Source organism: Dendrobates tinctorius, unplaced genomic scaffold (assembly GCF_039654945.1).
Source record: "Dendrobates tinctorius isolate UK_male_01 unplaced genomic scaffold, ASM3965494v1 ptg000315l, whole genome shotgun sequence".
NCBI classification, from domain to species: Eukaryota; Metazoa; Chordata; class Amphibia; order Anura; family Dendrobatidae; genus Dendrobates; species Dendrobates tinctorius.
Genome location: NW_027361982.1, coordinates 34,643 through 47,984, shown reverse-complemented (window position 1 = coordinate 47,984; position 13,342 = coordinate 34,643). Strand labels below are relative to the sequence as shown.

General features: G+C 49.9%; 1 protein-coding gene across 2 annotated transcripts in view; it reads right to left on the bottom strand.

Moving 5' to 3' along the window:
- Positions 1-1,175: 1,175 nt before the first annotated feature.
- The window catches only part of BRWD3 (bromodomain and WD repeat domain containing 3), a 43,544-nt gene continuing 31,377 nt past the window's right edge, over positions 1,176-13,342 (bottom strand). For both annotated transcript variants that reach the window (XM_073561165.1, XM_073561166.1), the window contains 17 exons: positions 13,162-13,278; positions 12,231-12,338; positions 11,615-11,739; positions 10,886-10,968; positions 10,681-10,792; positions 10,499-10,560; positions 10,182-10,337; positions 9,981-10,101; positions 9,700-9,825; positions 9,520-9,601; positions 9,387-9,443; positions 9,171-9,311; positions 8,391-8,543; positions 7,869-8,029; positions 7,667-7,794; positions 6,054-6,203; positions 1,176-5,930 (listed from right to left, as the gene is read on the bottom strand). In XM_073561165.1, coding sequence (XP_073417266.1) covers positions 5,158-5,930; positions 6,054-6,203; positions 7,667-7,794; positions 7,869-8,029; positions 8,391-8,543; positions 9,171-9,311; positions 9,387-9,443; positions 9,520-9,601; positions 9,700-9,825; positions 9,981-10,101; positions 10,182-10,337; positions 10,499-10,560; positions 10,681-10,792; positions 10,886-10,968; positions 11,615-11,739; positions 12,231-12,338; positions 13,162-13,278 — 2,655 coding nt within the window. In that variant the 3' untranslated portion in view covers positions 1,176-5,157. The remainder of the gene's footprint in view (positions 5,931-6,053; positions 6,204-7,666; positions 7,795-7,868; positions 8,030-8,390; positions 8,544-9,170; positions 9,312-9,386; positions 9,444-9,519; positions 9,602-9,699; positions 9,826-9,980; positions 10,102-10,181; positions 10,338-10,498; positions 10,561-10,680; positions 10,793-10,885; positions 10,969-11,614; positions 11,740-12,230; positions 12,339-13,161; positions 13,279-13,342) is intronic.

Below are 13,342 nucleotides of genomic sequence, written 5' to 3'. Positions count from 1 at the left end.
TCTATGATGATAATCTCTACTTACTTGTCATAAGTTTGGCGAATACAGCTTGAATTGGTGTAAAAAATAAAATAGCAAAAGTTGAACAAATTTTGCAACAGTTTGATAGCGGAAACTGCGAAGTGAATCAGAGCCTTGATGTCTTATGTGGCACAGCAGTGTGTGAATGGGCTGCTGCGCAATCAGAGGAAATCGCTAAAAAAGCAATCCCTTAAAAGGTTATCAAAAAAGCTAAGGTTTCCATTGGAGAGAACGGTGGGTCTGATCACAGAAATCCCAAAGTTTGGGCCCCGCAGTCCTGTCGTCAGTGAAGTGAAGATGCACATGTTCACCCCCCACCCTCCGTGTTTAGAGCCCTGCACTGTCCGACAGTCCTACAGTGAACGGAGCTGAGGCTGAGCACACAGGCAGCCCTGCTACTTTCTCGACAGGATTAACCCCTAAGCTATAAGGTGTGAAATGATACTGACACCGAGTCTCTCCATCCACGTGCTGCAAACGGGGAGACATCTGATCAGGAGGAGCGTAAGGAAAGTGAACAGATAACAGTCCCATGTAAGATTAGGAAATTGTGGCCCGAAATGTCAGCCTCCGAGAGATAGGTATTGTATTGCCTGAACCACCAATACAAGACTCCGAACCCCAAAGTTCAGCTGTGAAGTCCAGGAATGAGGTCTGTCTGTCATCCTCTCCGCAGCCCCCCTTATCATCCTCTCTGCAGCCCCCCGCTCTGTCAGGCAAATGCCCCCTTATTTATCACGCACCACACTTTTTTTTATGAAAAACTTTAATTTAAAAAAGACAAATAAATAAATCACAAACAGAAACATAAAAAATGGAGGAAATCTAGGAAATAAGTGTTCATCAATTCAGCCGGAAACTGGCAAAATCTTTCCAGGAGCGACTCCCATCTACTGAACCACGAGGAATGTACGTTACACGAGAAACTGACCGTTGCAGAGGGGAAGGGTGACCATGACCAAAAACAAAAAAGTGGCATTTTCCTCTGTATTTTCCGGATTCTTTTCTCCCACAGACAGGAAGCCGCAGCATCGGATCTACAGATCGGAGGACTGATGAGAACAGAACCGGAATATTACGGGTCACAGTTGTGAAGTTTTTGTACTTTTGGAAGATTTTTTTCTCCTTTCTAGTAAATTCCTACATTTCTCAGAAAAAAAAAAAAAAAGACTTTACAAATGTACAATGTTCTTTACAATACAAAACAACTACTGCTCGTTGCATATAAATAGAACATTTGGTGCGGCCAACGCGGCCATAAAAAAAATCCCTGAATTATTGGTAAGAACCTGAGACAGCGAGACGTACAGAGACCCCCAAAAACTGCTCCCCAAGAAGAGAAGAAGCAAAGGTCCGAGGGATGGCGCCATCTGTACTAGACCGGGGGGCAGAGCGAGTCCACAATACTGTGGTCACAACAAGATAGCCGAGCAGACGCCCCAAAGTCTAACACCCCCAGCCCCATTCTAATGACCCGAAACAAAGCCCATGACCTCGCGCTATAGGAAAGCCGCCAACCTTCACCAACGCCTCATCAGATCCAAACATGAAACCTCTGTACGCCGCAGCCACAAAATCATCCAACACCAGATCATACGCTCTCTGGGGCGCAGCAGAGAATGGGGGCGTTGCTCGCCCCACCACCCCACTCAGAATATACCACCCCCATCCTTCCTGTGCCTTATCCCATATGTTTTCTTTCCATGTCTGTGGTCTGAAGCAGTCTCCTGTACTGCAGAGGAAACACATCAGTGCAGCTCAGAGAGGCAGTCTCTGGTACAGCAGAAAATACAGATCATACCAGCACAAAAAGGCAGTCTCCTGTACAGCAGATAATACACCTATGTGCAGCATGGAGAGGCAGTATACTGTACAGCAGAAAATACACATCAGTGCATTACTGAGAGGCAGTCTACTGTATTGCAGGGAACACACATCAGTGCAGCACAGAGAGGCAGTATCCTGTACAGAGAATATACATCAGTGCAGCACAGAAATTTAGGTTACTGTACAACAGAGAATACACATCAATGCAGCATGGAGGCATTCTTCCGTACAGTAGAGGAAACAGTGCAGCACGCAAAGGTAGTCTACTGTACAGCAAAGAAAACATCAGTCGAGCACAGAGAGGCAGTCTACTGTATAGCAGAGAATACTCATCAATGCAGGATGGAGATGCAGTCTCCTGTACAGCACAGAATACACAAGTGCAGGATGGAGAGGCAGTTGCCTGTACAGCAGAGGCTGTCCATTAGTACAACATGGCAAAATAGTCTACTATACAGCGGACAGAACTTCCCGTGATGGTTTCTGTACATATAGTCATACTCTTATGTGGCGCCCCCATTATGTATTTCTGGGGGTTCATAGTTTTTATATTTATCACTTTGTTCGAGGAGCAAAGAAAACAAATCTGCAGTCAGAGCTCGGGGCTCTGATCATTATTGCTTTATGAGGAACAAGTAAATGATGTAGGTGGAAACTGATAACTAGCACCTTGATATTAGACACTGGCCCAGGGGGCGTCCCCACCAATGTAAGAGAAGCTAGTACCCCAATATCAGACACTGGCCCAGGGGGCGTCCCCACCAATGTAAGAGAAGCTAGCACCCCAATATCAGACACTGGCCCAGGGGGGCGTTCCCACCAATGTAAGAGAAGCTAGTACCCCTATATCAGACACTGGCCCAGGGGGTCCCCACCAATATAAGAGAAGCTAGCACCTCAATATCAGACACTGGCCCAGGGGGCGTTCCCACCAATGTAAGAGAAGCTAGTACCCCTATATCAGACACTGGCCCAAGGGGAGTCCCCACCAATGTATACGAAGCTAGCACCTCAATATCAGACACTGGCCCAGGGGGTCCCCACCAATGTAAGAGAAGCTAGTACCCCTATATCAGACACTGGCCCAGGGGGCGTCGCCACCAATGTAAGAGAAGCTAGCACCTCAATATCAGACACTGGCCCTGGGGTCCCCACCAATATAAGAGACGCTAGCACCCTGATATCAGACACTGGCCCAGGGGGTCCCCACAATATAAGAGAAGCTAGCGCCTCGATATCAGACACTGCCCAGGGGTCCCCACCTATGCAAGAAACTTGCACCCCAATATCAGACACTGGTCCAGGGGTCCCCACCAATGTAAGAGAAGCTATTACCCCTATATCTGACACTGGCCCAGGGGGCGTCCCCACCAATGTAAGAGAAGCTAGCACCTCGATATCAGACACTGGCCCAGGGGGTCTCCACCAATGTAAGAAGCTAGCACCCCGATATCAGACACTGGCCCAGGGGGCGTCCCCACCAATGTAAGAGAAGCTAGCACCTCGATATCAGACACTGGCCCAGGGGGTCTCCACCAATGTAAGAAGCTAGCACCCCGATATCAGACACTGGCCAGGGGGTCCCCACAATATAAGAGCAGCTAGAACCCTGATACCAGACACTGGCCCAGGGGGCGTCCCCACCAATGTAAGAGAAGCTAGCACCTCGATATCAGACACTGGCACAGGGGGTCCCCACCAATGTATTAGACATAGGGCTTTGGGCATTGAACCCATTGGCACAAGTAACATTACACAATGCAGGGAACGATGGACGTTACCTTTGGCCCCGACAGAAGAGCCACTCCAGTCCGCCGTCCCCGCTGGTGTCCGGCCCGCACCACAACTCTACGGACCACCCGACATCCAGGACGAATACTCAGCTAACGAGAAGTCATGCAGTTTCCTTCACCAAAATCACCGGGCATCATTCAACATAAAACCGGACACCTCGCAGTTGTGTCAACCCCAAGGGCCTGAGACCCTGGTACGTGCACTGCGCCGGCACAAGATGGCACTTGTAGGTCGCCAGTGGTTTTAACCAGTTCTGTGCCAGGAAGATTCCATTGTGGCTCTTAAACCTCATTCTAATCCGGTCACATCCAAAGCTGCTGGAGAGCACAGACAGACGTGCAGCAAGTCGGTCTCCAGGGAGAGGAAGGATCGGGACCCGGAAAACACGTCCAGCATAGAACAAAAACTCTTATTAAGCACCAGGTCAATGAGAAAATGTTCAAGATGGCTCCAGCGGCCTCGAAGACGTGGACCCAACACAAAAGGGAGTGGAGTACAGGCGCACCTGGTAACTATTGGATCTTAAACACCCACTGGAGGGGATTAAATTGTTGGTATGGTGAAGTGGATCGGCCACATGGCGAAATGATAATGGCGCATCTCCGTCCCCCCAATGCGTTACTGGTGCTGATCCAACCAGAATGGAGTCACTGGGAGGAGCGGATCCTCAGGACCCCGGGCAGCACCGAAAGAGGCGACTAGGAGCCACAGAAAGGAGCACCAGGCTCAGCCGCCCCGAAACCCTCCAAAAAACAATAAATATCCACTAAATGCAACAGTCACTAATCTCATGGACAAGCCACTCTGGAGTGCAAAACCGCAGAGACCTCCCTCTATAGCCGCGTGTTGCCCCCTGGAAGACCCCTCACACTGCTGAGCGGTTTCATTCTCCACCCGCTACCTCATGTCTTCACAACGGCACCCGACGCGTCGGAGGTAGTTTCAAGCTTCCAACGCAAAAGTTACAGAAGCAAAAAAATAAACGGCGACAGAGTTTCCTGTATCCACCGGGCGCAACACTGCGATGGCAAAAATCATATGTACAAAGGCACAGAACTGCGAGAGGCGGACAGCACATGGGCGCTAATACATTTGGCATTGGAAGGTTTGTGAATGGCGACACCCCCACCCCCACCGGGGAGGAAAAGAAGGAGAACCTGTAAACATTTAGGAGCTGCTGTCAGGGTTGGAGGCTTGTGCAAAAAATATGAGTTTCTGTACTTTAAGCGTAAACCCTATAAAATCTCTATAAAAAGGTGCTGAGCTCTATAATACACAAAAATGGCCGCCGCGATCGGTGGAGAATGAAGGTGGAATCCGTAGGGCGTCGGACCCCACATATGTAGTGTTGGATTTCAGTGTTTGGAAATAGTCTTAAGACCTCATGAATAAGGCTTGCCCTTTAAATGACACGGGGCGTGGATACTTTGACAACAGCGTCAAAAAGAGCACCAAGTAAAAGCGTTTGCCCAGAAAGCCTATGTGGGATCTCAGTCCGCAACAAGGCGGCTGTAGTCAGCCGTTCCAACCCATCAGATGGCTGACCCGGGCTTTCTCCGTCATCTTCCTCACTCTTCCGGACCGGGAGGTGCCAAGGTTGAGCGGGTCGTCGATCTGCACCAGGCCGTCGGGCTCGTTGTCGGAGTCGTCGTCGTTGTACAGGACGGTTCTCCTGCCCTGGTTTCGGGTGTTGATCCGTGGCTTTTTTCTCTCTTGCTCCATGTAGTCACTTTCATCATCATCGTCGTCATCCTCATCCTCGTCTTCGACGTCCTCATCTGATGAGCTGGAGTTTTTTAAAGTCGGGCTGTGGGGAGGGTCCTTTCTCGGCATTCCCCTTCCTCTACCCCGACCTTTCCCCTTTTTATTGTCTACACCTCTCAGGTGATAACTCTTGGGTCGGCCCCGACCCCTGCCTCTCCCCCGTCCCCGTCCCTTCCCTTTGGGCTTGTGGTCGCTGACGGTGCTGCCTCGCTTCCTCTTCAGCTTTGTCCGGGATACTTTGGTGTAATCGTGGTCTCCTTCCACATAGTCCTGGTCGGATTTGGCGGAGGAGTCGACGTCTGAGCTGCCCTCCGTCTCGGACCTGCTCTTTGTACTTCGGCTCACTTTGGAGTGGCTGCTGGCGGAGGGCGATGGCGGTGCATTATCTTCCTCCTCTTTCTCCGGCTCCACTTTCTCCTCGTCTTCTCCTTGGCTTTCGTCTTCGGAGGAGCTCAGCAGCTTCCTCCGTGGTTTTGGCGATTCGTTCCCATCACCGTTCGTCAGTGGTCCGTTGGTGTGGTCGACTGTAAGGGAACATGAACATAGTGAATGACCAAAACATCAGAGGGGCCCCGACTGCTGGGACTCCATACCAAGACAAGGTCCTCAGGTGACCCCTACATAGCGGCGGCTCCTCCGGGACTCACCTGTTAACGGGGCGGATTGGGCCTTTGAGCTGCTGGCAGTTTCCTCTTCAGTGTCGCTTTTGTTTGGTCTTGAGGATGACGGTTGTTCATCCATCTCCTCCTGCTCCTCTGCAGCAGTGATGTGTCCGGGATCCAGCGGAGAATCTGACACTAGAACAAAACAGTGTGAATGAGGCCGTATATGATCTGTGGGTTACATACGTAGATGTGCGAGATGTATCGTGTGTGTCGCTATTAACAAGCGCCATTTTCTCATACATGCAGTTCACAACTTAAGGACCGGGCGTTTTTTGTTTTAGCACTTTTGTTTTTTTCTCCCGGTTTCCAAAAATGATTACTTTTGTTTTTATTTTTCGGTCACCACAGACACATAAGGGCTTGTTTCTTTTGCGGGATGAGTTGTACTTCTGAATGACGCCTTTGAGTTTTATTCTATAATGTATTGGGAAAAAAATCCAAATGAGGTGAAATTGCAAAAAATAAAACCCTGCAATCGTTTATTGGGGTTTTGATTGATTTTTACAGCGTTCATTGTGCAGTAAAAATCTTTTTGGAATCAGGATTCTCCAAGGTGGTGCAGGCTCAGCTCCTGCGCCCGCTCTCTGCACCCACTACCCTGCACCGACTTCTGCAGTTTAAAAGATATAAACATTTTTCTCATTTCGACAATCAATTCAATTTTTCATCTCTTTTTTTGTAATACGTGGGGTCTAATTTGTATGTTATTTTTTACCCTTTTTTTCTGATATGTGGCGGGGATAGTAACAGCAATTTTGTTTTTTTTTACATTTTTTCCCTGATTTTCATTTTTCATTTATTTCACAGATTATGCCCTCTTGTTCATAAAAGACATTTCAGTATTTAAATACTTTTTTTTAAATCCGATTTTCCCTGTAACAAGGTCTGTTTTTGTTTTAGCCCCAGTAAAGGAACAATACACCTGGAATCCACCGAAATTTTTTTTTTCTGAAAAAGTGAATATAATGCACCGCAATGTTTGCTGCATTTAATCACTTCACGGGTCAGAAACCATAAAGCGGTTACAAGCAGCAGGTTCATTCTCCAGACGGCTTCGTTTGAAACCAAAGTTCAGCCTTCAGGCCACAGAGCAGAGCTGATGGTGCATCCTAGGACATAGCAGCCCCTGAGGGACACCGAGTCCAGAGGAGGAAGCGCCATTACTGCTTTCCACTTGTTTAGTGCTGTGTATATAGTGATCATAAAAGCAGCAACGGTAATAAACAGTCTCTGCCTTCTTTATGGGGAGTCTGGCTGTGTCTGACATCCGGCTCCCCGCTCCGCACGATGTTGTGCAGCTGCTCTTCTTTGCAGTAACCCATTAGTAGAATGCAGACCGTCCGTATGCCTATGGATGGTCCAGACAAAGGTAAAGTAGGAGAATGTATATAGTCCTGTGTATTTTATAATCTGAATGCCAGATGTATTATTAAAGACGTATTTATGTGCAGTGTATGTGTGTGCTTACAGCAGCCGAGCTGTGACGTGCACACAGACAGGCGACAGACCAGATGGCACCTCATGCGTCCATGTACAACGAACAGAATTTGGTAATATGTGCACATGAATCATCATTCTCAGTGATTGAGCCTTACTTTCAGAGGAGGATGATGAAGAGGAAGAAGATGAGGAGCAAGAAGATGATGACGAGCTGCTCCGCAGAAGTCTCAGCGGCGTGCTCTGTGGGACTCTCTGCGGCATCCTACGAGGTTTAACTTTTGGACTAGAAAAGAAAAGCTGATTGTAGACAATTCAGTGTCTGACTTATCTGATTCCATGTGATTGCAGGGCTGGTACCTGGCCACGCTGCTAGAGGCGGACGAGCTGCTGCTGCGGATCCTCTTTCTGTAGCGCTGCCTCTTCCGCTGCTGCAGCTGCATGGCGAGCTTGTAGTCAGAGATTATGTCCTTGATGTTGGATTCACATAGAGCAGATAACCGGAGCGTCATGCTGTAAATCTACAGGGAGAGAGAATCGCCCTTAGTGAGGAAAAGTCAACACCAAAAAGACACAAGGGTGCGAAATCAGAGGACATCATCCAGTGCAACGGATACAGCAGGTAATGATTACCTTCTTCCAAGGAAAGGGTTAGTCCCAAGACAGTAAGTTACTCAGTATCCATAGGGGATAACTTGCTGATCGCTGCACATTTTACTGCTGGGACCCCAGAGATTTCGAGAACGTTGCCCCCGAGGCCACAAGCAGGCTCTGCAGCCACGACCGTGTGCACGCTTAACTTCCAAGCCAAACATCTCCCCACTCACCACTGCTCGTGCCCACCTCACATGCAGCGTCACATCACCATATTATGTATCTCACCCTGGATTTCTTGTTCGGGGTGTAAGCTTTGGAGTTACTAAACACAAGTCGGACGTCATGTCCAAATTCCAGGGGATCGCTGTAATCTGCCGCCTCCAGTTTGGCTTTGATGGTACTGAAATCCATAGGATTATCAATGATGTCCTGGTAATCCTGAAATGAAAAGGAAATCGTAAGATACAGAACCACAAAGAAAAGAAATGACCAGAACAGGAACGTCCAGGGGAGGAAGATCGGCCAAACAGAACATATTGCAGCAGGTAAAGTCCGGTACCGCCCGGTCTATGGCCGTCCACCGAGTCCGGTACCGCCCGGTCTATGGCCGTCCACCGGGTCCGGTACCGCCCGGTCTATGGCCGTCCACCGGGTCCGGTACCGCCCGGTCTATGGCCGTCCACCGGGTCCGGTACCGCCCGGTCTATGGCCGTCCACCGGGTCCGGTACCGCCCGGTCTGTGGCCGTTCCCCGGGTCCGGTACCGCCCGGTCTATGGCCGTCCACCGGGTCCATGGCCGTCCACCGGGTCCGGTACCGCCCGAACTATGGCCGTCCACCGGGTCCGGTACCGCCCGGTCTATGGCCGTCCACTGGGTCCGGTACTGCCTGGTCTATGATCGTCCACTGGGACCAGTGCCACCCAATCTATAACTGTATACTCAGTCTGATACCCACGAGTCTATGGCCCTATACCAGGTCCAGTATATGATTTATGGTTCTATTGTTGGTCCAGGACACAGAGACCCCCTGACACATCCCCCACCTTCATGCCGTTGGCACGTACAGGATAGGAAACACTATTGACCGGCTGTCTGAAGGGCTCCGAGTCCTCCCGCTCGTAGATCAGCTGCAGCAGCTCCTTGCACTTATCCTTCCATGAATCGGGATTAGATCTCAGCAGATCCCTCTTAGTTCGACGGGTGATCTAGTGGAGTACACCGGGGTTAGTATAATGATGGGTCTGATACGACGTGAGATCTACTGAGTGTGTTTTACTTACTGCTCGCCCTGTGGAGGTCCCGGGGCCGTCTGACTCCATATCGGCCGCTGCACTTTGCTGGACAGGAAATAAAGTGTGAGCTCACGTGTAAGAGCAGCAGACACATGGGGACAAGCAGCAGACATTGCCTCACCTCCGCCTCCTCCTCCACGTCACTGACAACCTCACACTTCACCTCCTTGTAAATCTCCAAGATGTCTGTACAGTCGTCATCTCTATGAAGACAAAGGAAGCGATGAAGGGGCAGCACAGATGCAACGCGGCACCAAGCGGAGGCACAGCGCGCGCACCCGACGTACCGCAGTGCACGCACCTGATGTATCGCAGAAGGACGTCCGTCACTATCTTGGCAGCTTTGACAATGGGGGAGTTTGGCTCGTTGAAGGTTCGGGCGTTGTGCTCAATGTATCGCACTTCCCACATCAGCGCAGAGATTCTCCTGTGGACGCAAAGAAGCAGAATGAGAGAAAAGACACGCAGCCCAGAGAGAGCAGGCACACGGCCCCCGTCCCAGGGAGAGCAGGCACACGGCCCCCGTCCCAGGGAGAGCAGGCACACGGCCCCCGTCCCAGATGATGGGCTGTAAGCTCTCACCTGTAGAAGCGACTCTCCAGCCTCTTTCTCACTGTGCTCAGGTCGGTCGGACAAGCGACAACTGTGCAGTACAGCGGATAGGCGCGGAGATCCACGGGAGCGCTAAACGGCCTGCTGAAATCTACAGTGGAAAAATGATTGTTAGTGTCCTTGCAGTGCGCTCTGCCACTCTACATACAGGACGGTATAAGGGACACCCACCGAGGGCAAGCAGCTGGTCAATGCCCCGGATCACCCGCTCACACACTTCGTCTCGAGACTTCGCTCCCCACTCTCCTTCTTGCGGTTTATACTGCAGATCATTCAGCTCGTCCGCGGTGACCGGGACGCCGGCGCCAACCTCATCCGGAAGAGATACTGCGGAGCAGAGATCACCAGATGGCTACATAGCAAATGTCCTATAGACCCCCGACCTCCACCGTGCACGTACACTCCTCAAATCACCTGCCGCACAGGGGCACTTACACCAAGCACACACTCATCTACAGCCATTCACTTATCGTATAACGCAAGCGTACTGTCTTCAGGGATAGGCTCCATGTCCCAAGGGCTCATGTTTTCCTTTTCATTGTTGTCCCAACTGAAAAAAGAAAAAATGAAACATTGAAATTCATGACAACAAGCGGCAGCACCTCCTTTCTCTGCGGCACTCTCCCGGCAGCGCCTCCCTCCTCGGCGGCACTCTCCCGGATGGACTTACTGTACACTATAGCACTGGAACAGACTGTCGGGGTATTCCATCTGGAAGGGTTGCTGACTCTCCACTCTTCCGAACCACCAGGCGTCGTCAATAATGCTACGGAAACGATCATCTGCAGACCAAAGGACGTTAGCGGATGAATCCTAACAGCAGCGGGAACCACAGACACCAGAAACCCCCACAATACAGAATGCACATCACCCACCGATCTGCCAGTTCCTCTCCTTCGCTTCCTTGTAGAACTGATGGAGGATGAGAAAGTCAATGACATCGGGCATATCGTGGTATCTAGGAGGAGACACCGCAAATTAATCAGTCATAAATCCTCCCCAATAACCATCATCATACTCCACCATTATACCCCCATCATCAGTGCAGGGGCAGCGATACACTGACAACGCAGATTAAACCCTTAGATGCCGAGGTCAAAAGTGACCACGGAATGATTTCATACAATTTACCAAATATGTATTTTTTTTTTAAAAAGAAAAACTTGATACAATTTTTGGCTGTGTATTTAGTTTTTTTTTGCACTTTTGCACGACTCACGTTACTGTGAAAAAGCAAAAATAAACCCCCAAGGCTGTGACGTTGCTCCCACCCTCCCTTATCATACGACCAACGGTCTGTCTGATCCACGGAGAAAGAATGGAGCAGCTGCAGGCGGAGTTTAGGAAATGTCAGACTCCAATATGAAGTCACAGGCTACAGAGGTGTTCTGATAAATTAGACCTGCAGTGTAAAGCATGGAGGAAAGGCGGTAGCAGTGTGAGCCTCCAATGAGACATGAGGTGGATTTCAGATGACCTCACACTTCAGTATATAATGCAGATTAACTGCAGTCACTGAACAGCGGTGTCCTAAGGGAGCAGAGCTGCAGTGCACGACAGTCTCTACTAAGGGGTCTGACGCTGAGTGTTGGCGGTTTACTTACTTGAGTGAGAACGCCTCTCCGCTCATCTGGCCAGATGTGGGGTCCAGGAAGGCAAGCTTTAGGCAGCAGAGTGTGGGGGGCCCCACCTCATATTTGATCCCCACAACTTTCAAGACTTCTTGTTCCTGTGGAAGGAAGTGAATATATCAGGAAGATAGCGACTGACTGTGGAGGGGTTTATCTGATATGAGGGTTGTCTAGATTATCAATGATCGCTTTGGCTGGATCCTCAATATATTAGGGAATTACTCTCTAAGCGATTCTCCAACACGTTTATTACCAGCATGGTCGCAGTGAAGAGGAGGTGTACGGTCCCTGTACTTCACTCTAGCCAGGATGTAATGTCTCAGGAGCCGCACACAAAGGGCAAAAGAGGAAAACGGGATCCACCGGGGGACCGCAAGGGGGATCATGGAATCCACAAGGGGAATCCACACCAATGAAAAGAGTGTGGGGGTGCGCTGAATGCACAAGAGAACACAAGGGGGGTGCCAAGGGATAAAGAATGGAGGAGGGGGGGGGGGCACTAAAATAAACGGGAATCCAGCAGGGGAACGCAGAGGACCTTCTCCAGATCTGAGGCAGCAGCTCCTCCTGGTCTCCCACAGACAATTACCCTGAGCTCGGTCTTGTTCCACGGCTGCTTCTGCATGTTGACGCTGTAGATTTTCGCCTTCTTCACAGCGCGCACGTATGCTTCATGTCCTTGCCTGAAATAGACGACCTGCACAGGAGAAACACAAGAGAAATGACAACGATGGGAGAAGAAAACCTGCAACAAAGTGAAGAAAACTCTCAAATCACAAAACTGAAAAAACCCAAACCCCCAAAAAGGCAGGAAGATGCCCCTGAACTAATGTCCAGAGAAGCTGCCACTAGACGGGTGGGCAGCAAAGATACACCCAGTAATCACAGCAAATAATCAGCAACATCCACTCAGCTGGGGACTTAAGGATTATTTTCTAATGAATAAGACAGACCTGTAGGGTAAATCATGGGGGAAAGACAGTGGCAGTGTGAAGCTCTGCAGACATCGGAGGACGAGACGCCACTTGCGCCACTAGATCCTCTCCTAAGAGTCAGTGATAAGCGGTCATAAAGAAGCGCTTAGGAAGCAATCCAGGGGCAGACAAGGATGTCAGTTCTCCACCGCAGCTCCAGCCGAAAACCTCCAATGAAGGATAGTAGCAATGAGAAAATGGAAAACGGTCTTAGGAGCGCAGGAAAGAGACTCAGACAAGAGATGGGTTTAAACCACAATGCGTTTCGACAGAGGACCCATCTTCATCAGGTGGAAGTTGAAACCGCGTTGTGGTTTAAACCCATCTCTGGTCTGAGTCTCTTTCCTGCGCTCCTAAGACAGTTTTCCATTTTTTCATTACTAGATCCTCTCCTGTCCTACAAGGCCACATATCTCTAACCTACTACTGAGAGACTACAACTCCCAGCAGACCAGGAGCACTGCACACTGTTGGGGAATGCTGGGACTTAAATTTCAACCACAGCTAAAACTCTGCAGAATCAGAATTGACAGAAATCCCAAATACCTCGTCTCCCATCTGAGGGACAAAAGGAGAGCGACGTGGGATGGTATCCAGGATCCACTGGGGTGGCATCCACTCTTCACTGGGCTCCCCCTCCATAGCCAGGAACTCGCTCTGCTTCTGATGAGAAAAAAAGAAGTCATTGTAGGAAAAGCCCAAAAGTCATTGGAGGGACCCATTAACA